The following is a 24,108-nucleotide window of genomic DNA, read 5'->3' as shown; positions in this document are numbered from 1 at the left end:
AGAAGAGGCCGTAACTTGTTTGTTAGGGCTCGAGCAACGATTTTGTAGCAGACAATGCACAAGCTAATTGATCGGAAGTCCTTTATAATCACGAGTGTCTAGATTTTCTGTTGGATACCGTTTTCTCGCACCCAAGGCGCAACGGAAAGTTAAAATTTTTTTTTGGACGTTCGAAACCTTCTTTGGGCATTGCATGATTTAAAACATTTATAGGGTGTTTAGATCTGTTTACCTTTGCGTATTCTGCGCTAGACACAAAACTATTCCAGATTTTAATCGGAGATGGTCCTTCTTTTAATTCTCTACGAACTTTCTTCAATCTCCTCATCAGGTCCACGATCAGAAGCTATGTTCTTCATGTAGATTGCACTAGAAATCTTACAAATATTTACGTCGAGATTGAATCGCCGAAATCTTAGAAATTCGGTGGTAGTGAGGCGGCGTCGGGGCGGTGGTGGAAGGTGGCCGAAAAATTTCCCTGTGAAAAATTGGGGTGGCTGATTTTTTTCTTTGTGAGGGAGAGGGGAGAAAAAATTTGGTGGACAAAATTTTGTTTGCCAAAAATCTGTGAGTAANTCTTCTATAATATTTCATGATAATTTTGCAATTAGTACTCACAACTTCTAAAATTATTATTTAATCAATAGATTATAAATTTACTAAATAAATAGTTGTGAACTCATTATAACTTTGATCGAAGATCAGACAACGTATAACCTCGATCGACGATCAGACAACGTTGATGTTTCGAGTGTACAAATCTTGTTCATATAACGAAAAATGAAAATTTCGAAGATCAAAATTTTCACTGATCTATTTTTAACAGCTGTTAGTTTTGTGAACTTCTTCACTAAAACATCAAGTTCCACTTCTCTTACTTAATTAGCAGTTCAGCTAACTTCCGCAACTTTCAATACATGAAATCAACTTATAAACTCTTTTATAAGCAATCTGTTTGATTTTTATCAAACTATAGTAGCCAAATTCAAGTTTTTCAACTTGACTAACTCAACATGAACATATAATTCGATACTTGTGTGACTTTTAATAGTTCAGGGATACAACTAGTCGTGGGTTCACAACTTCATGTGATTCAAAACAATATTTATTCTTATTCGGGTTTATCCTAATTAGCCTCATTCTTTTCATCAACCTCTTGATCAAGAATGTCAAAACTCAAATCTGATTGCACTCATTGGATCATGTTAAGAGCGTCTATTAGCGTCGTCCATGATCCTCTAGGTATCATTGATAGTGACTGTAATAACCTTAAGTTATAATTACCGTACAATATGACATTTTCAACTCATATGTCCTTATCGAATCCACAACTATTTGTATATCGAGAGTTGTGAATGAATTCGATAACGATGTGATATATCTTTGAGTAATAACAATGATATGATATGTGCAACTGAGGAAACACATTTCCGAAATGCATATGTTTTATTCTGGTCAGATATTTCTTGCATTATTAACTCATCATATCACATATGATATCTTCACCCGCAGGTAAACAGTGAATCATCGACTACAATGTATTGGCTCCTACATATTTTGAAACTATACCCAACCCTCACTAACTGATGACCCTCAATTGAGTCGGTAAACGGATCAAAGTGAATGCTAGTATATAGAGCTTCTACATATTCTCGGGTCACTGATGGCATATAACCATAACCGCAGACTATTTTACTCGATAATTGATAACCACTTGGGCAGGTCGGAGGAGGGTTGTTTAGTGCATCATTATATGATCACTCATTTGTATGGATAAACATCTCTATGCTCTTACCAATTAAACATGTCGTTTACATCAAATATATTAGTCTCAAGGTCAAGCGATCTTTATTCTTATTTTAGGTTGTTGATTCGATTAAGAACATATTTAGAATATAATGTGCACTTCTTAATGAGTTTTATGACCTTACGTTGCGAGACAGTTCTCATGGTACATATAATATATTCAAGGAGTTTATTTATGCATCTTGCACGACTATACATATAAAATAAATATCATAACTGGATAAAATCGTAAAACATTATATAAAAAAATTATTTTTATATAAGAATCGATAAAACTTAAACTACAAATTAACTCGCTAAATAACTAGTGTAACATTTTAGGCACATGGTGACTATTGTTTCATTCCAATCATCAAGGGTGACTAGTGTTTCATCTGATTTTATTTAGTACGATTTGGACTGTGGTTTTCATTCGAAAAACAAAACGTTCTATATATTTTTATTTATCAATTTAAATTTTATAAATATATTATTAATTTTTTGATATCTGCTTGATCATTCTTTTTTCTTTTTGGTTAAAAATTATTGAAATATTCGACATCGCATGTCAATTTTTTAAAAAAACACACAATTTAACCGAATCATGCATACAGTTGGATATGAATTAGTGAAAATTACTTTTGGTAAATACTTCATGCCAACGATATTTGTCATTTAATTGATGAAAATGTCAAAATTTATTATAGAAAATAAGATTATAATTAATTTAACGAAAAAAGGTATATAAATGGATTAAAAAAGATAGGCAAGTAGGATTTGAAGGAATCGTTCAATTCCGACCAAATTTCCACAGTTGAAAAATTCCTCCATCGCGACAACCAAAAGCCAAACCCATTCCATTTCCACCTAATCCTCTGACCTCCCCCACGCATAAATTCCACCCACCCGAACCCCTCGCCTGGAAATTCAAACCTTCATTATTCTACAATGGCTGCGGCGAGGGGCTTCGCGACCTCTTCTTTTTCTAATCACTGTGACGTTGATTCCGATTTTAGATTGAAGATGTATTTTTGCAGCAATGGCCTACGCATTCGGAATATGTCTTGCTTTTCCGTGGCTTGTTTTCCGCGGATGATTGATGATAATTTTAGGCTAAAACGTGTGGTTTCTGAAACGGGTTCCTTCAAAGTAGGGCCTAGATGTCAGGTTTCTCCGAGTGGAGTTATTGGATCCATTTCGGCGCTGGAGCTCCTGAAGACATCCGGAGCCGGTCGTAAGTTTCATTCTTTTTCCCATTTTTCAAGCTCTTGTTTAGTGTTTTGATATGTAATAACGAAACTCTGTACGTATGATGATAAATTCTGGGCGGCGACTCAGGGGATTCAATTGTGGATTTTGAGTTGAAGCTTGTTTTTTTGACTTTTCCCACTTGAACCGACCGCATGGTAGCCATGTTGATTTGACTTGCTTCTATCATTTTTGCCATTTTCTTATATATCTTCTCTTCTACTTTGTTGTAATCTTCTTGGTTTTGTTAAGAATGGTGAGTAGTTTTGTGCATCTGTTCTGATAAGAAGTCGAAAACGAAGATAATTGTCATTTAGTTAAGCTATTTTTTGGCAACTATCCATCCATCTTGGTTTTTAATGATACCTACTTTAATGGCTTAACATGTTATATACGGAGTTGGAGAATAAGTAAGTTTATGATTATTTTGGTTATTCTATCACTCGTCAATGCTTTGTTAAGTAGATGATAAAAATTTTATGGGAAATGATCTTAGAAAATATATGATTTTTGTCTCAGGCTATACAAGGGAAAAGAGCAGTATAGTGGTTGTGGGGTTTAATTACCTTACAGCGCCCATAGAGATACGTGAGAAGCTTTCTATTCCAGAAGCACAATGGCCTCAAGCGATTGGAGAACTTTGCTCATTAAATCATATAGAGGAAGCTGCTGTTCTTAGTACTTGTAACAGAATGGAAATTTACGTGGTGGCTCTTTCTCAACATCGTGGGGTAAAAGAAGTTACCGAATGGATTTCTAAGGTAATGATATTCCCCATTCTCATAATATGTTTAGTTTTTTTCACTCTGAATATTGAAGAGAAATAGGCGATAGCTTATGCTGTTGTATAACTTGCTTGAGGCTAATTTGATGCTATACCCCCATAAAATAGTTGCCTCCTTTTTCCTCAAATGGTGTTTGTCCTATAAAACCTTCTAGAAAAATATGAAATTTATGTCTCTATGTTGTATAAAAATATGAATAGCGCTCAATTTGGTCATCTTTCTCCAGATCAGCGCAGTGCCAGTTTCAGAACTCTGTCAGCACAGATTTTTGCTTTACAATAAAGATGCTGCACAACATCTGTTTGAAGTCGCTTCTGGGCTTGATTCCCTCGTCTTAGGAGAAGGCCAAATTCTTGCACAGGTTAAACAAGTTGCTAAAACCGGACAAGGAGTCTGTGGGTTTGGCCGTAGAATTGGTGGACTTTTTAAGCAAGCTATCACTGTTGGAAAACGAGTTAGAACCGAGACCAATATTTCCAGAGGGTCGGTATCGGTTAGTTCAGCAGCAGTGGAGCTTGCAACGATCAAACTTCTGGAGATCTCGCATAGCACTGCCAGAATGTTGGTTGTTGGAGCTGGCAAGATGGGAAAGCTTGTGATCAAGCACTTGGCAGCAAAGGGATGCAAGAAAATAGTCGTCGTCAATAGAACACAGGACAGAGTTGCTTCGATCTGTGAAGAATTGAAAGATGTTGAGATAGTATATAAGCCTCTCTCGGAAATGTTAGCATCTGCTGCAGAAGCAGATGTGGTTTTCACATGTACTGCTTCAGAAACTCTTCTCTTTTCAAAAGATCAAGTTCAGATGCTTCCCCCTGTGAACTCTATCGTTGGAGGGCAGAGGCTATTCGTCGACATTTCTGTTCCTCGGAATGTGGGGTCATGTGTTGAGGATCTTGAAAATGTTCTGGTGTATAATGTTGATGATTTAAAGGAAGTAGTGGCATCCAACAAGGAGGACCGATTGCAGAAAGCAATGGAAGCTGAGGCAATCATCGCAGATGAAGTCAAACAATTCGAAGCATGGAAGGACTCACTTGAGACCGTTCCAGTCATCAAGAATCTTAGGGACTATGCAAACGATATCAGGGCTCCCGAGGTAGAAAAGTGCCTGTCAAAAATAGGCGGCAATCTCACAAAGAACCAAAAGAAAGCTATTTATGATCTTAGCACAGGAATTGTGAACAAGCTCCTCCATGGTCCAATGCAAAACTTGCGCTGTGACGCAGCTGACAAACGGGGTTTGAATGAAGTCCTGGAAAACATGCGTGTCATTAACAGAATATTCGACCTTGGTACAGATATGTCAATACTGGAGCAGAAGATACGAGCTAAGGTCAAGCAGACTCAGAAAGAAGATTCTTGAGCCTCATCTCTCGGCATCAGCAACTATTTGTTGTTTCTTTTTCTGCAGTTACGACTCCTCCACTTGAGCTTGATATTAATCTGATAATTATTGCATTTTTTCCGAGCCGCCCATAATTTGTATAGAGATGAACACACCCAAGGGATGTTTAGAGGTCCCCGATTTTTGTGTCGATTATTGTTTCTAGTCGAGCCCGAGTAGTGTAGATTCAAAGACTGGCATTATTTTGGAGAGTTGGGAAATGCCCTACCTTTGAGTGCGGTTTGAACTATTGATTTACGTAATCATTACCTGGCACGAGTATATCGTGACAAAATAAACGAAAATGTACCTTACTGGCCAACCTGGTTGGCGTCTAATTCATTCATTCATTCAAATCTTTTCTTTACCTTCTGAGTATTGGTGGCATCCATGTATTAATTTGTTGTAGGTGCTTTGCGACTTGATGGGCAGGCATTTGGGGCTCGTTGACTTCCTTTTTAGTTTGTAATAACAAGATTAACGTGAATTTCAGTTACACGTATTTGATCTATAAACTTGCCCAGCAAAGGTTTAACTGATTCATTGGGTTAAGACAACGTTCTAAAAATCTCTAAGAAACTTTGAGATCAAGCATTATATATTTTAAGTATGTTTACCAAAAATTAAACGTGAAGATATGTGTTATATTTTTATATGATTTTAATTATTTCCAGCAAATTAATTTTATATATAATAAATTTTAAAGTAAATTGCATAAATTTTGATATTGAGGAAAGATAAAAAGATCTGAAGTTTTAAATTTTAATAATTTAAAAAATATTAAAATTTTGAAATATTAATATCAAAACTAGAAAAATGGATTCTTTTATATCAAGTTCATCTAATACTATTCATGGGAAATGATTTGAAATTTTAATAAAAATTATGAAATATTAATATCAAATAAAAACTAAAAAAAAGATGGTGTTTTTTTTATTCCGCGTGTTTAGTACTTCAACTATTGGTTCAACTTTTTTATCTCGGCTTTTGAAATCTGCAAGAAGAAAAATTCATAATCACTAATTTTAGATGAAGTTGATTATTTGTGTGGTGGTCTCTCGGATCTATATTCATTAGACAGATCGATTTAATCCATATATGTAATGAAAAGTGATACTTTTGACATAAAAAATAATATTTTTCATAAGTTTTGTTGAGTCGAGTCGAGTCGAGTAGAATATTCGTTCAACAAAACTAATTTTAAATGGAAAAGATTTAACGTCTTGTATTAAGTTTTATTGAAAATTGAAAATATAAAATTGTATTTTTTATTCAAAAGGAAAAAAATTAATTCTGACTTCAGGTGAAATTTTGAAGTTTTAAAATAATGCAACTTCTATGCGATGAATTTTACAACACTGGTAAAGCATGCCATTATCAAAAACGATTTTGGAGAAGTATTAATGGCTATTCACGGCAGTTTTCATGAAAATCTAATCCATTGAAAGCCGAAGCTTTATGAATTAGGGAAGATTCAAGTTGAACAAAGGAATTGAAACTCAAAAACTTAATCCTTGAATCAGATGCATTCATGATTCTTGAATCTATTAAATCTGCAACACAAGACTCATCCATCGCAAGATCAATCAGGGAATATTGCAAACTCCTCCCATTAAAACTTCGATCACTATTTTTTGTTTTTGTTAAACGATCCACGAATAATATTGTTCGTACAATAACTAAAAAACTGGTTAATCTGTCATACCTTGTCTTATTTGTAATTGTATAGTTTGAATATATTTATTGTGTTTTACTAAAAAAATCCTACACGTCATCAACAAATTTAGCAATATTAAAAATTGAATATAAATTAGCATATATAACATAATATTTTTTTAATATATTCAAATCTCGTATCAAGAAAAAATATATGACTCATTTGAAATTTAATTAAAATGAAATGTGTTTGAATTTTTTTTATTTGGTGAAAGAGAGTGGACTTATTAATGCATTAATTAAGAGAGTTAGGTAAGATCTTATCAATTTATAATTTGATTTCATCCTCCACTTTAAGATCCCGATATATGTTCCCTGAAAAGAAACCAAAGAATTATTGAAGCAAAGATCATTTGAAAAACATAAGTATAATTTTACAATGTAGATGTTATTTATACCCAACTTTTTATAATGATCTCTTTGTTTACGATGAAAATGAAAATGTTGTCTGTAATTTACAAGTGTTAGGTTGATTCAAGGGTTTGGGTCGTGTTTTTGGAGCTGCGTTTCAGCATTGTTAGAGGTTTTGGTCGAGTTGCATCATGTTGGGCCGGATATTGCTTCGGTTTTACAATATATTTTGGGTCGAGTTGTGGCTCGAGTGTCATGATTTTGGGTCGTGAGTCATCATGTTGGATCGTTTTTCGTCATGTTGGGTCGAGTGACATCATGTTGGGTCGGGTTTCGTCATCGTGTTTTATCATGTTGGGTCGAGTGACATTATGTTTGGTTCAGTTTCATCATTTTGGGTTGTGTTGCATCATGTTAGGTCGCATCTCATCGTGTTCGGTCGGGTTTCATCATGTTGTGTCGCATCTCATAATGTTCGGTCGAGTTCCATCACTTTTGGTCAGTTTTTTATTGAAATAAATATTTTGAATTAATAATTTTTCTATACACTGGATTGATTATAACATGTAACATATGTTTATAATTTTATAGGATATGCCAACAGTCGTTGTCTTTGAATATGACGTTGAATGATAAAGTAATGAAAATAATATATTTAAATGGCGTCAATGGTCTACTAGTAAGTGGATAGCCATTCCTGTGGATTCCGAAATTTGTTCGATGGAATATTTACGATGTGAGATATACAGAGTTATGAATCTAGGTGGCACAAAACAATTGAGATTGATTTATTTACCGGATGTGAAGCTTTGCAATATTCGCCCTATGTATATTGTGAATGATAATGATTTGAAAGCGTACTTATATCTTGGTTGTGCAAGAGACAGACTTGTGCTTTATGTTTAAGTTGAACGCAATATTGTTGCTACTTTGGATGTTGTTGAGATGGATAGAAATTTTGATACTGTTGGAATTGATTGCATTGTGCCTGTTGATATAAATGTGAATGATGGACATATGGATAATGAATACAATAATGGTAATGAAAAATATTTGTATGATGACTATTTTGATCAAACTTTTGTCTCTGATGATCGTTGTTGCAACAATGAGGTATTCGAAGATGTGAATAATGTTTGTTCAAATCAAAAATAGCAATAAATAATGTGCTCAGTTGGGAAAATGAAGAGCACATGGCTGAGGTGCATGTGGATGATAATGTCTTCATTCAGCAAAATGATATCGAGCACATTGTTATGCATTAAGATGATATTGAGATTCTGGTTCTGACCTTTATATTGGTCATGAATTTTAAAATAATGCTACCGTGAAAAAATAATTACCCAAAATTGCTTTGAACTCTTCTTTTGAGTTTGAAAGTGTGAAATTTCCTCAAGTGTATATGCGGTTCATTGTGTAAGTAAAGGTTTCAGCAGGAGAATTTGGACTTCAAAACGTGACAACGAAACACATTTTGAGATTCGTACGTACTGCAAGACACACACTTGTGACAATAGGCTTAAAACAAAACCAACAAGCAAGCTCATCTGTAGTTTATGACATGTTGGTAGAGAACTTTTGGGGGCAACAAATGACACCTCAATCGAAATCTTTTTATGACAATGATACGGAATCAGGGGGTTGATGTTACATATTACAAAGCTTGGAAAGGCAAACAATTTGCTCACGATATCTTTAGAGGTGATCTGGAAAAAGGTTTTGTTCTTCTTCCTTCTTATTTGAAGATGGTAAAGACAATTAATCCAGGTAGCACAACAAATTTAGTAGTAGACGGGCATAATATATTCAAGTGCATGTTCTTAGCATATGATGCTTCTGTGAGGGGATATAGATGTACGAGAAAAGTCGTACTATCGATGATACATGGTTGAAAGAAAAGTATGATGACACTTTACTCGTGGCTTTAGCACAAGATTGTGGGGGCCCGTGCTCCTGATTAATATGTAATGACCAAACAACCAGGATTTATTAATGCAAACAGCGAAAGCGATTAAAATTTTCCATTTTGGGCCAACAGAAATTTCGGCATTGACCTATTCGTAAATAGGACATCCCAAAAAAAAAAAAAAACAAAACATCACAAATAATATTTATATACTCGAAATAAAGTCATAACATCAATTCACAACCTATAGCCGCACTGGCCAGGACTAAACACATGCAGAGCTGGCAAGGCTCGATCACACAACTATCAATTCAAAACATCGTAAAAATAACAGTACAGCTACACGGGACATCTCTCCGGTAAATGTATGACTCCATAATATAGTATATATATCTGGGAACTCTCAACCATGACTTGAAGACTGGGCACCACTACCTGACGCTCCACCAGACGCGTCAAATCCTCCTGGATAACTTGCTATGGCATCAAAAACAACCACAACATAAAAAGAAACGAGGGGTCGGGCCCCAGTACGACGAACCTGTAATATTACAACAAATATAACTGACATGAAATAAAATCAAGTAAAATGCGATGCAATGCAATGTAATGCAATGCGTGTAAGGTAACAACCGATAACGGATACCAAACGGAGTCCAAATGAATCGCATCAACAACAGTAACAGTGGCCACCCATGCCAGGAACGTAGCAACGCAACATCAAGTCGCCACTCATCCATGCACGTAGCATCGAGGGTACGGGAGCTACCCGCTCAGCCCTCATGCAAGTCATCAGGAGTGCTAATCCTACCTACCCGCTCCATCGATGACGCACCAACTCGATAGATCAATATCAATATCAATAGTAATCAACGGAGTCAAGGCTCGAAATGCTATGCATTAATAGTATCAACACAAACAAATGCATGAATGCAATAACGTATTCACAGAAGCACATAAGGCACGCCACAACTCATTACAAAATACTTAACGTCATTTCACATCATATAGACATCGTAATGAAAACAGTTCGTACGTACCTCAACTGAACCCTTAATTTACCACTGAAATTTCTTAAGGATTTCCCGAATAATCCAATCCTGTGGCAAATAATACATTTCATATCAAGTTCATTTTATTTTTCTATTATTTGACAATTTAGCCTAAAATTCCAAAAATCCATAATTTAGGCTTTAAAATACCTAAAACTCATCGCAAAGTCAAATATAGCGATTTATTTAACTAAAATCTCTCAATACCGGACAACTTGAAATTTCGAAAATTCAATCGTATCAAATCTGAAATTTTCGATATTTTCTAGGAATTTCCAAAATTTTCATTTTCTATCTCTAATGCTATAAACATATCCCAATAACGATTTAACATTTTCAAAAATCATAAATTCCCAAATAATTAAATCTGAATTTTCGAATTTAATCCAAATAAATTCCGAAAATCTGTTAGATACCTCTAATTAGCTCCGATATAGTACCTACAATCAATAATACAATACATATTAATTGTTGGAGCTCAAATAACTCAAAATACCCAAAATTCGAAACCCTAAAATCATAATTATACCTCTGAAATTTCGAAAATTGCTCAAAGCTTCGAATTTAAGCTTCAAACAACATAACCCAAGCTTTCTTCCAACTTTTCCGGTGAAAACATGCGGCGGTCTTCGACAGGTTTCCGAGAGTCACGATTTTTCTGTGAAATTTTGGTATCAATGGATAGCTCTCGTCGAGAGGATTTCGAATATGTATTTAATTTAATTTTTGGGCAAACGGAGTGGCAATAATCGACGAATGAAGTTTCAAGAAGAAGAAAGAAAACTACAGAGACTTACGGACATTTGAGGAAGATTCACGTTTCTTTCTCTTTTTTATTTTTATTTTTATTTTATTATGATTATTTTAACTTACTTAAAATTGGGCTGGGCTTGGGGTTCACTTGGGCTGGGCTCTCACAAGATGGAGATTTTCACCAGTATCCATTGGCTTTGGGTGTTGTTGATGTAGAATTCACTGTTTCATGGAGCTGGTTTTTGATGAAACTCTTGGAAATAGTACCTGATGAGAAAGAGTTGTTGATTATTTCATAAAGAAATATGAGGATCATTGCTGTAGTTTCTATGGTTTACAAAGATGCGCGTCATGATCATTGCATATGACAGTTGTCTAAAAATATGAAAAAAAAACATTGCAAGAAAAGGGTTTATGCGCTTAGCAAAAATTTATAAGAAAACTAACTTTGATGTGGAGTATAAAAAATTTAAGAAAATATTTCTCGACGGCGCAAAGTTTTTGGATGAAAGTGATTCCGTGGATCGATGGAATCGAGCATACAACCCAAGATCTCGTTAAAACATAATGACAATAAATGGATAAGAATCAATAAATCCAAGACTACGCGAGAAAAGACAGCTTCCAATCATTGCACTGTTAGATTCTTTGCAGAGATTGACAACATCTTGGTTTTCGAGATATCACAATGCATCTGTAGCTTCTACCACAAATTTCACTCAGACCGTTGAGTCAATTATTCATGAAATGTTTAATAGTTCTCGTGGCTATCAAGTTACGATTTGGGTCGCCTTGAGTTTGACGTCTGAAGTGCTACACATATTGCTATCGTGGATTTGGAGTCCAAAAAATGCTCATGTCAAGAATTTGATGTTGACAGGATTCCATGTTCCCATGCAATTGCATCGAGTTGCTTCTCTAATGTTGATTTTTATCCTTTGTTCTCAGAATATTATTCCGTTATGATTTGGTCGTTAGCGTATTCTGAGACAATTTATTATGTTCCGGATCAAAATGAGTGGCCAAATATTGACATGTTAGTGTTACCCTTGATATCAAGAGAAGATGTGGAAGGAAAAAAAACAAAATTCCTTCTGTGGATGATATGACAGAAGATAATGCAATTGAATAATATGCAATTTGGTTGTATTGGTTGTATTCGTGGAGTTTTATCAACTAAAATATGTAATTTGTTTGATTAGAAAATAATTGGTTGAATTAGTGGAGTTTTATATTTTAAAATTGATATATTTGTATTAACATTTTTTTATAGATGGGTCGAGTTTGATGTAGAGTTTTGGAGGTAGAGTTTTTGGTCGTATGATGTGGAGTTTTTTAGGTAATGTCGTTGGTCAAGTTTGAGATGAGTTTTTTGGCAAGGTTGGGGGTCGAGTTTGGAGTGGAGTTTTCAGAAGAAGTGGGTCGAGTTTAGGGTTAAATAAAATTTAGCTTGATGATACTCTGATATTTTTTTTGACAATCATTTGACTATTTGTTTACTTCTTTTATATTGAAATTTATTATTATTTCACATGAGATGATATTACGGTTTCAAAAGAATATTTATTTTTTATGATCAAAACCGATATCATGTAAGATAATAAATTGAATTAGGCTGATTTATTTAAGCTTTGGAATCCATTGCATTTCATGATTCAAGTACAAAATGTTTTGGTGTCATGGTGTTATAATATCATGAATGTTTACATATTAGCCCCATATATTCATGACACACGCAACATGTGTGCCTCAGTGGCTAGTATAAATGGAGCACTGGGGCTGTTATTGCCATTATTTCATCTCCAAAACATAATTTTTCTCATTTTTTAAATTTTTTTTTAAAAAAATAAAACCCACCTATACAGAATTACATTAGGTGTTGCAGTTTTTTTTTCCGAATGCTATTATATTAAGGAATATATATAGCTCATAATATGATCATCATTAAATCATTTCGATTGTAGTCAATGATTAAGTTTCTTTTTTTGTAATTGAATGTTTTTACCCCAGGGTTTTGAATCCCACTGTCATAAAATAGTGGCCTCGAGATTAAAGAAATGTGGTCAGCACTTTTAATTTGAGGTAGGGTGTTGACCACGAGAATTTTTTACCCGACAAAATTAATTTCTAATAATTTATGGTGTGCAAGCGATAATTACCTTCTATTGATAACTTCTTCATACCTTTGGAGAATTACGCTCGTGTTCGTCAATAATAAATTTCTTCCTACCTATGTGTCAATGCTTATTTTTACCTATGGCAAGGTTGCACTTGTTAAAATAAATATACGCAATTATATTGTTGTTTATCATTGGCTTGTCTTTAAATTAAATTCCTTGTGAACACGGAAGGTCTGTGATTCTCATTACTTGATCATTGTCAACAAAAGAACAAGTATATTGTTAGTTGTCTTTCATGATTTCAAAAACACAATCTATACTTTCTTTTTCGAATGAATTTTTACTATCTTTATGTTCCACTACTTTTACTTTGCATTCCACCTGACCTTATTTAAAAATATTCATAAATTTCGACAAACCTTAACGTAATTTAGCTCACTTAATTTTAGCTTCCAAAACTCCCACGAACTAAATTTTTTTACATGTGTTAGCTCAAATTTTAAACGGGTTCGTAGCACTAGACTATTAAAATTTGTTTTGTATTATTATGTGTTGTATTTTGTAGTTTGCATAGAAGTACATTATTAGGCATATCTAGGTCGGCCTATTTTACCTTATGGTTTCATGTTTGGTTGTAATAAACAACTCAACTTATTTCGCATAGCAATGTGCTTTATTCTGTAGTTTTGGACAAGATTAAACCTAGGCACATTTAGGTTTTACTATTTCTTCATGCTTAATCGATCGATTTGGTGATAATGCCACGAAAAAGAAACGAACATATCTCAGAGGTCAATATGACCACAAAGCTTCGTAAAAGGAGTTTGCCCAGGAGACGCACACAAAGAACAGAAACACATGCACAACCGCATAGAAGCTCATGGACCTGCACACGACACAGCCCTCTACAAACTTTTCCATAGCCCTTTGCAGCTTGGATACATGTGTAGATGCTGAAATCTAGAGGATGTAAACGAACCAAACTGTTTGTGAGCTATTCGAAGCTCGATTNTTATTTTTATTTTTATTTTATTATGATTATTTTAACTTACTTAAAATTGGGCTGGGCTTGGGGTTCACTTGGGCTGGGCTCTCACAAGATGGAGATTTTCACCAGTATCCATTGGCTTTGGGTGTTGTTGATGTAGAATTCACTGTTTCATGGAGCTGGTTTTTGATGAAACTCTTGGAAATAGTACCTGATGAGAAAGAGTTGTTGATTATTTCATAAAGAAATATGAGGATCATTGCTGTAGTTTCTATGGTTTACAAAGATGCGCGTCATGATCATTGCATATGACAGTTGTCTAAAAATATGAAAAAAAAACATTGCAAGAAAAGGGTTTATGCGCTTAGCAAAAATTTATAAGAAAACTAACTTTGATGTGGAGTATAAAAAATTTAAGAAAATATTTCTCGACGGCGCAAAGTTTTTGGATGAAAGTGATTCCGTGGATCGATGGAATCGAGCATACAACCCAAGATCTCGTTAAAACATAATGACAATAAATGGATAAGAATCAATAAATCCAAGACTACGCGAGAAAAGACAGCTTCCAATCATTGCACTGTTAGATTCTTTGCAGAGATTGACAACATCTTGGTTTTCGAGATATCACAATGCATCTGTAGCTTCTACCACAAATTTCACTCAGACCGTTGAGTCAATTATTCATGAAATGTTTAATAGTTCTCGTGGCTATCAAGTTACGATTTGGGTCGCCTTGAGTTTGACGTCTGAAGTGCTACACATATTGCTATCGTGGATTTGGAGTCCAAAAAATGCTCATGTCAAGAATTTGATGTTGACAGGATTCCATGTTCCCATGCAATTGCATCGAGTTGCTTCTCTAATGTTGATTTTTATCCTTTGTTCTCAGAATATTATTCCGTTATGATTTGGTCGTTAGCGTATTCTGAGACAATTTATTATGTTCCGGATCAAAATGAGTGGCCAAATATTGACATGTTAGTGTTACCCTTGATATCAAGAGAAGATGTGGAAGGAAAAAAAACAAAATTCCTTCTGTGGATGATATGACAGAAGATAATGCAATTGAATAATATGCAATTTGGTTGTATTGGTTGTATTCGTGGAGTTTTATCAACTAAAATATGTAATTTGTTTGATTAGAAAATAATTGGTTGAATTAGTGGAGTTTTATATTTTAAAATTGATATATTTGTATTAACATTTTTTTATAGATGGGTCGAGTTTGATGTAGAGTTTTGGAGGTAGAGTTTTTGGTCGTATGATGTGGAGTTTTTTAGGTAATGTCGTTGGTCAAGTTTGAGATGAGTTTTTTGGCAAGGTTGGGGGTCGAGTTTGGAGTGGAGTTTTCAGAAGAAGTGGGTCGAGTTTAGGGTTAAATAAAATTTAGCTTGATGATACTCTGATATTTTTTTTGACAATCATTTGACTATTTGTTTACTTCTTTTATATTGAAATTTATTATTATTTCACATGAGATGATATTACGGTTTCAAAAGAATATTTATTTTTTATGATCAAAACCGATATCATGTAAGATAATAAATTGAATTAGGCTGATTTATTTAAGCTTTGGAATCCATTGCATTTCATGATTCAAGTACAAAATGTTTTGGTGTCATGGTGTTATAATATCATGAATGTTTACATATTAGCCCCATATATTCATGACACACGCAACATGTGTGCCTCAGTGGCTAGTATAAATGGAGCACTGGGGCTGTTATTGCCATTATTTCATCTCCAAAACATAATTTTTCTCATTTTTTAAATTTTTTTTTAAAAAAATAAAACCCACCTATACAGAATTACATTAGGTGTTGCAGTTTTTTTTTCCGAATGCTATTATATTAAGGAATATATATAGCTCATAATATGATCATCATTAAATCATTTCGATTGTAGTCAATGATTAAGTTTCTTTTTTTGTAATTGAATGTTTTTACCCCAGGGTTTTGAATCCCACTGTCATAAAATAGTGGCCTCGAGATTAAAGAAATGTGGTCAGCACTTTTAATTTGAGGTAGGGTGTTGACCACGAGAATTTTTTACCCGACAAAATTAATTTCTAATAATTTATGGTGTGCAAGCGATAATTACCTTCTATTGATAACTTCTTCATACCTTTGGAGAATTACGCTCGTGTTCGTCAATAATAAATTTCTTCCTACCTATGTGTCAATGCTTATTTTTACCTATGGCAAGGTTGCACTTGTTAAAATAAATATACGCAATTATATTGTTGTTTATCATTGGCTTGTCTTTAAATTAAATTCCTTGTGAACACGGAAGGTCTGTGATTCTCATTACTTGATCATTGTCAACAAAAGAACAAGTATATTGTTAGTTGTCTTTCATGATTTCAAAAACACAATCTATACTTTCTTTTTCGAATGAATTTTTACTATCTTTATGTTCCACTACTTTTACTTTGCATTCCACCTGACCTTATTTAAAAATATTCATAAATTTCGACAAACCTTAACGTAATTTAGCTCACTTAATTTTAGCTTCCAAAACTCCCACGAACTAAATTTTTTTACATGTGTTAGCTCAAATTTTAAACGGGTTCGTAGCACTAGACTATTAAAATTTGTTTTGTATTATTATGTGTTGTATTTTGTAGTTTGCATAGAAGTACATTATTAGGCATATCTAGGTCGGCCTATTTTACCTTATGGTTTCATGTTTGGTTGTAATAAACAACTCAACTTATTTCGCATAGCAATGTGCTTTATTCTGTAGTTTTGGACAAGATTAAACCTAGGCACATTTAGGTTTTACTATTTCTTCATGCTTAATCGATCGATTTGGTGATAATGCCACGAAAAAGAAACGAACATATCTCAGAGGTCAATATGACCACAAAGCTTCGTAAAAGGAGTTTGCCCAGGAGACGCACACAAAGAACAGAAACACATGCACAACCGCATAGAAGCTCATGGACCTGCACACGACACAGCCCTCTACAAACTTTTCCATAGCCCTTTGCAGCTTGGATACATGTGTAGATGCTGAAATCTAGAGGATGTAAACGAACCAAACTGTTTGTGAGCTATTCGAAGCTCGATTCGATAAAAGCTCGTTTAATGAGACTTGTTAAGATAAACAAACCAAACTCAAGCTTTACATTACTCGGCTTGTTAGCTCGTGAACATGTTCGTTTGTAAGTTCATGAGTAATCTTTTAGATAAAAAAATAATAGTTTTGATATTTGATTTATTGATTTTGCATATTATTTATGAAATATATAGAAAAATCTATTAAATTTATTTATTATAATAAATTTACAAATTTTAATAAGAATAATATATTTTTCTTTAAATATATAATATACTTTTTAATTAATTTAATGAAATTTTAAATGTATAATTGATATTTATTAAGCTTGTTTAGGCTCGATAAAGACTTGAATAAGCTCGTGAACCATGCATATATTCGTTAAATAAAGCTCGAGCTCAGCTCGATTATAAACGAACCAAGCCCAAACATTCAAGAGTTCGACTTAGCTCGATTCGATTACATCCCTACTAAAACCCTAATACATACAAAAAATCTAACCACAGGCGCCGTCAAAAAAACACACAAATCAGTGAACGAGAAGAAGAAAGAGCGTAGCCAAAAAGGCATCTGCCGAGGATTGAGTCCTAACTTTTGCTTCAGCCTCCTCCCTTTGTTTTCATTGTTTCATAGGCAAGTGGTTTAATTTAACAAACATGTTTTTGTTTTATCGTTTCTTCTTTACGAACTAATTTATTTAATTGGCAAAAATTTGTGTGAGACGATCTCACGGGTCGTATTTTGTGAGACGGATCTCTTATTTGGGTCATCCATGAAAAAATATTACTTTTTATGATAAGAGTATTACTTTTTATTGTGAATATCGGTAGGGTTGACCCGTCTCACAGATAAAGATTCGTGAGACCGTCTCACAAGAGACATACTCTATTTAATTTAGCGAACGATACAACTTGGCAGAATATATGTTTACAACTTGGTGACTTTTACATATGCATTTCTTTTTGCTTTATTTATATTTTCTATATTGTATTGCTTTTAAACATTTGATCAATAATTAAACTTTCATATTTATTCAAAATCTAGCACTTAAAAAAAAAGGACTCATGAGGTAAGGCCAAAAAAAATATTTATGTTTATATATTCCGGAAAGACGTTAATTTCATCGAATTCATCAACAGAATTGCTATGCAGTTGAAAGTAGTCACTATTTGCTTCTTAATAAGAATATTGAATTCGATATTAGATATATAAATCATATGTCTACCTTACGAAAGAGACTATAAATATTTGGGCCTCCTTGAATGGTTAAGAAGTTTATTTTATTAATAAATCTGCTGATGATAATTTAATATAGTGAAAATCAGGTAAAATCACACCTCTAAATTTTTGTTCTCGGAGATTTTAAATCGTTTGTGTACCATAATTCATGTACTTTAAATTTGCCACTCAAAACTAATTTAAATTTGCTATATAAAGTCTAAATATTCTAATTATGAGCATTAATATTTTATTAAATTAAACTTTCTATAGCAATGACAACTGCGCTTAACTGATGACTAAAACGTAACACTATATACTTGTGATTAACAAAATAATACAACATTAGATTTAATGGTTAATAGCTTGAGTTATCGTCAATATTTCCAGATCCTAAGAAAAAGAATTAACGTAGTTAGTTGGCCCATTAACATTACTTTCTATAAATTATAATTTGGCGTTTACCATTATCTACCTAATATTAAACTTATTAACCATAACATACAGGAAAAAACTATACAAATTGGTAGCTAAATTTTTTTAAATCAAATATAAAATTCTGCTACATTATTTGAATATATTATTATAACATCAATATACTTGTCTATATACCAAGTTAATATTCAACATCTTCTTATTTGCAAATTTCTTCACAAGTGGATTATAAATTACAGTTTTCAGCTGTCTTCTGAATTAAATTAACTTTCATATTTAAATATCTTAAAAACCCGAAGTTACAAAATTCATAAATACGTCAACTAAATTCTCAACTAAAAAAATGTTATATCTATTGAAATCCTACCTACATTAACAAGTATTCAAATTCTTTGATTAGACTAAGATTTTAAGTGCTCTTATCCATTGTTTAATTGTTCATATTACAATTAATATTTAAGTTAACGTTAACACGTTCGTAAATCCATTAACATCAACTATGTCATTAAGTGTGACATCCTTACAACCACTACCATGATTTAAATATGGATACTCTATTTTCGAATTTATAATAACATATTTATGAAGTAGATCTCTGATTAGATTTTAAGATGAACACATACTTTATGTCCAATTTGAGACATGTTATTAAACTTCTCACATTTGAACACCAACTCAATATTTTTCCTAACTATTTTCACTTTTATAAATTCCTTGTTTTTTCATATTTTTTACTTTGTTGAGCACAATTTCAACTTGAAATACTAATCGTATGACTAGGATATAAAAGAAAATAAAAAATTACTATACTCATAATACTTATAGCTTTTAAAATAAATTTATTAAATATGATCTACACAAATATGAATATATGATTAATTATTCTAAAGAAAAATATAAATATTCATATATTGGACTATAAATCTGGACAAGACACCTCAAGAATTGAGGTGCCCCTGCATAGTTCCAATATAATCCACAAAAACTCGTTTTTTTTTTTTATTCATCCTAATATAATCTTTACTTTGAAATCCATTTCTTCAGATATTTAGTCAACTTGCGAGCAAGTTGTGGCAAGATGAACGGATGATGCCAAATTTGGCTCGAAAATCATGTGGGATGAAAATAAATGGAGTGTCGTGATGGTTTATGTAAGGAAACCAACAAAAACACACGCAAGGTGTAATAATTGATTATATATAAAACCAATTTATATTTTAATAATAGTAATAATAAAAATTATAAACATAATATTTTAAAATTATAATTCCAGTCTTATGCTTATTAAATGAATTTTAATAGTTATTTTGATGAGTCAACTATTTCTATTTGCTAAGCGGTGGTTTCTCTCCCAATAATATCTCACCATGTATCCTTCACAAATGGTGACTCGTTAAAAGGCATGTGTTCTCCCTGCAGAGGGGAGGAATATTAAATCTTAAATCGAGTTTGGATGCCCTCAACCATTTTTTATTTTAAATATACGAGGACGTCTTAAAAATATATATACACTCATCGTATAAATTTATTTGAGCATCGATAATGTGACATTCACTTATTAGATATATAATTTTTATGTTTCATCACATTCAATATATAAGTGTCATATTATCGATATTTACATAAGTGTTCACATTACTTATACAACATATTAAAATGAAATTAGGAATCTCAATTGTTTGAATTCGTAGAAGTTATATTTCGACGATTTCTTGCATTTAGGTGAAATTTACTCACGGCTTACGCACAACACTTGCTCGAAATTTGGGACAGACTGTTTTACACAACCCTATTCGCCTCGTTTGGCGAATTTATAAAATATGATACGTCGTTTTATGTTATACATATACACACACACACACACACACACATATATATGTGTGTATATANAGTTCAGTTGAACACATGGAATATGTCACGGATTCTTGTATGATCGCATTTATAATATCCATTTTGAAGGGAAATAATATTTCTAAGAATAATTGATATAATTCGTTAGATTTGAAGTATTTTCCTAAAATTATCTTTTTCATGTTAAGATGATTTGATATACTATCTTGTGAGATTTTGCCTTTCTAGATAATGAGATAATTATACAAAAATATTCTATATATGATATTTAATCAGATATGGTATCGATGGTTAAATAGAGTGTATAGCTAATTAAACTTTAACATTCCTTGTGAAATAGGTTTCGTTGTGGAGATAAAATTCTACGTCTATATATAAGAGATCAAGGATATTGTTGAAGTGGCTCATCCTCGGTCAATATACATTCACGTGTGCACGTTCAGAAGTTTAGAGAAAATTCTATTGAAGTGACGTGCTGTGTTTTGAAGAGTGGTGATAGTGTGTTGCCGTGAATGTTGAGAACATCTGCGGACAACATTTGGAAAGAAGTTGGCTGAAGACTGTTTCTCGTGGATCTCCTTTCGACATCACACTTTTGCTTTCTTGTTCTAGTTTTTTTATTCGTGATTTTTGTTTTAGAAAGTATTTGTTTTCTCAAAATTGTTGAGGAAATTGATTTTTGATTCAATCACTAGTGATAGGATTTTGTAATCGGATAGATTTTCTAGTGATTAATTTTTGCCATAAGGCACTGCACAAGTATTTATACTTGTGCATATTTAATCTCGTATCAATTATTTATTTAAAGTTAATTTGTGTTTCAAAATATAATATTCCGCTGCATGTTGTCTGAGATGTTGTAACATCTGGCACAACACTTACTTCTGATTAAACACAAATTTAAATTTTTACATCCTATTCTGATATTGTTAGTATTTGAGGTATCTGTCAAACATCACGAGTTCTTACAAGTGGTATCAGAGCCTACTTTTGACATACTAAGTGCTGATTCTGGCTTTTGTTTTGTTTTGACAGAAATAATAAATGGATACATCACTTGTCAACGCAGCGCTTCGACCACCAGTCCTAGATGGAACCAATTACAGCCTATGGAAGGTCAAAATGAGATACTACATAAAATCCTTAGATGAAAGGGCATTGCAGCGTGTCATCAATGGATGGACTTCACCAAGCATGACAGATCAAGATGGTGACAGCTTACCAAAACCCGAAACTGACTGGACTGCTGATGAAGTGCAAAGTTCGAACTATAACTCAAAGGCCTTGAATGCTATATTTACGTCGGTTGACACAAACATGTTCAGTTTAATCACAAACTGTACTTCTGCTAAAAGCACATAGGATACTCTACAAAGACACTGTGAAGGTTCCGAAAGTGTGCGACGAACCAGATTGAGAATGCTTACTTCCAAATTCGAGATGATGAGGATGGAAGAATCTGAGAACATATTGGAATATGATCGTCGCTTACGGAAACTTGCTAATAAGGCGTTCAGTCTTGGAGATCCCATCTCTAATGAACGAATAGTTAGTAAGGTTCTCTGTTCTTTGCCTGAAAGATTCAACATAAAAATCTGTGTGATAGATGAAGCTAAGGATACAACGCAAATGGCTTTGGAAGACCTTATCAGTTCACTTCGGACTTTTGAGATTAACATAGACATGCAGAAGAAGGATAAAGGGAAAACAATTGCATTCCAAGCTTCAAACGACACCTACAATGACCCTCTTCAAATATCCCAAGAAGTCAATGAATCAGACTTTTGTGAGGACTCCATCTCCTTTATCACAAAGAAATTCGGGGATTACTTGAAAAGAATTAGAGATACGAAGAAGGATGCACAACTCTCAAAATTTCCAAATCTTCCTGCACCTGAAAGACCGCAAAGACTTCCTGTCAAACAACAATCTCAACCAAGGAATGAAGGCAGAGAGCAATTTAACTCAAAGAAATATGACTCAGTGTAGTGTAGAGAGTGTAAGGGGTTTGGACACTATGCGAATGAATGCGCTAACAGATTGCGAAATAATAAATGCTACAATGCGTCTCTAAGCGATGAAGAATTTGATGAGGAGGAGAAATCCAATGATGAAGACAATCATACCTCCTTGACTGCATTATTGGCAGGAAATCACTAGCTACAAGTGAATCCTTTAGGTGTTGCTCTAGGTGTTGCCACACCTGACCGCAACATCTGCAAAAATTCAGTATGTTTGAAATCCACAACTTCTGGAAATTCGGGCGGAGATAACGGATCAGAATCTGATGATGAAGAGATAACTCTTGAAAGTGTACAGAAACTTTATGAAGAGCTGTTTGAAGATTGGACTAAAAGAAACAAGCTTAACTCCACTCTTGTAAAGGAAAATACTGATCTAAGAGCCGTGGTTGCCAAACTTGAAGTAATTCTGAGCAAAAAAGACTTAGAACTGGGAAAGATCAAAGAAGAACTTCAAAAGTCTACTGAAACCTTATCCAAGTTTAATTCAAGCACATCAAAGCTCGAATCCATACTTTTGATGGGAAGAGATGACAAGAAGGGACTAGGATTCAAAGACAGTGTGTACGAAATTGGTGAATGTTCCAAATCAACAGTCTTTGTGAAAGGAAAAACTGAAACATTCGCACCGCCACAATCTAAGCACTCAACCAAAAGCTCTCCACCAAAAAGACAACCCACTGCACCTGTTTCTAAGAAGAGAAAATGAAGGTATGTATGTCATTACTGCTTTAAGCCTGGACATATCAGGCCCTATTGTTTTAAGCTCAGGGACGACCGCATAAACCAAAAGTCAAGCCGGATGTTGCCCCGAATGTTGTCCAACATTTCCCGCAACATCTCCCACCATCGACCTACAGTAAGACAGGTTTGGGTACCAAAGGTAAAAACTCTCTGTAATGTTGTTTATAATACATTAAAAACTAACACTGCAGGTTACTGGTACTTTGATAGTGGAAGCTCACGCCACATGACAAGGTCAAGAGAATATCTCATCGATTACATTGAACAAAAATGTGGAAGAGTAACCTATGGAGAGGGAGCTAAAGGAAAAATTGTTGGAAAGGAAACTTTGAATGTTGAAGGACTACCAAAGGTCCACAATGTGCTCCATGTTGAAGGGCTAACCTCAAATTTGATAAGCACAAGTCAATTATGCGATGATAATTTGCATGTCAAGTTTAATAAGCATGAGTGTGAAGTTTATGATGAATCTAACAAATGCATCATGACAGGTACAAGATCCTCTGACAATTGCTATCAAATTGGTGAAGAAATGTCGTGCAAACAGGCACAATTCACTGAGCTTGAACTTTGGCATCAGAAACTCGGCCATGTTAATTTCAAAACCTTGAAGAAGCTGAGTAAATAAGAGGCAGTACGAGGTATGCCAAATATCTCATTTGGAATACCCTATGTGTGCGGTGAG

The 24,108-nt window shown here is 33.6% G+C and overlaps 1 protein-coding gene across 1 annotated transcript; it reads left to right on the top strand.

Annotated features, from left to right (window-relative positions):
* The first annotated feature begins 2,568 nt into the window (after positions 1 to 2,568).
* LOC140973573 (glutamyl-tRNA reductase 1, chloroplastic-like) lies at positions 2,569 to 5,543 on the top strand. Its single transcript, XM_073436483.1, has 3 exons — positions 2,569 to 3,019; positions 3,553 to 3,794; positions 4,045 to 5,543. Exons 1-3 carry the CDS (start codon positions 2,734 to 2,736, stop codon positions 5,182 to 5,184), a joined length of 1,668 nt encoding a protein of 555 aa, XP_073292584.1. The 5' UTR covers positions 2,569 to 2,733; the 3' UTR covers positions 5,185 to 5,543.
* The last annotated feature ends 18,565 nt before the right edge of the window (positions 5,544 to 24,108 follow it).

Source organism: Primulina huaijiensis, chromosome 3, assembly GCF_012295235.1.
Source record: "Primulina huaijiensis isolate GDHJ02 chromosome 3, ASM1229523v2, whole genome shotgun sequence".
Classification (NCBI taxonomy): Eukaryota; Viridiplantae; Streptophyta; class Magnoliopsida; order Lamiales; family Gesneriaceae; genus Primulina; species Primulina huaijiensis.
Note: the sequence above shows the minus strand (reverse complement) of the source record. Positions and strands in the feature narration are given on the sequence as shown.

Coding starts and splice junctions, on each gene's coding strand:
- LOC140973573 (XM_073436483.1), top strand. CDS start 2,734: ATGGCTGCGGCGAGGGGCTTCGCGACCTCTTCTTTTTCTAATCACTGT. Junction 3,020..3,552: donor GAAGACATCCGGAGCCGGTC/GTAAGTTTCATT, acceptor TTTTTGTCTCAG/GCTATACAAGGGAAAAGAGC. Junction 3,795..4,044: donor TTACCGAATGGATTTCTAAG/GTAATGATATTC, acceptor ATCTTTCTCCAG/ATCAGCGCAGTGCCAGTTTC.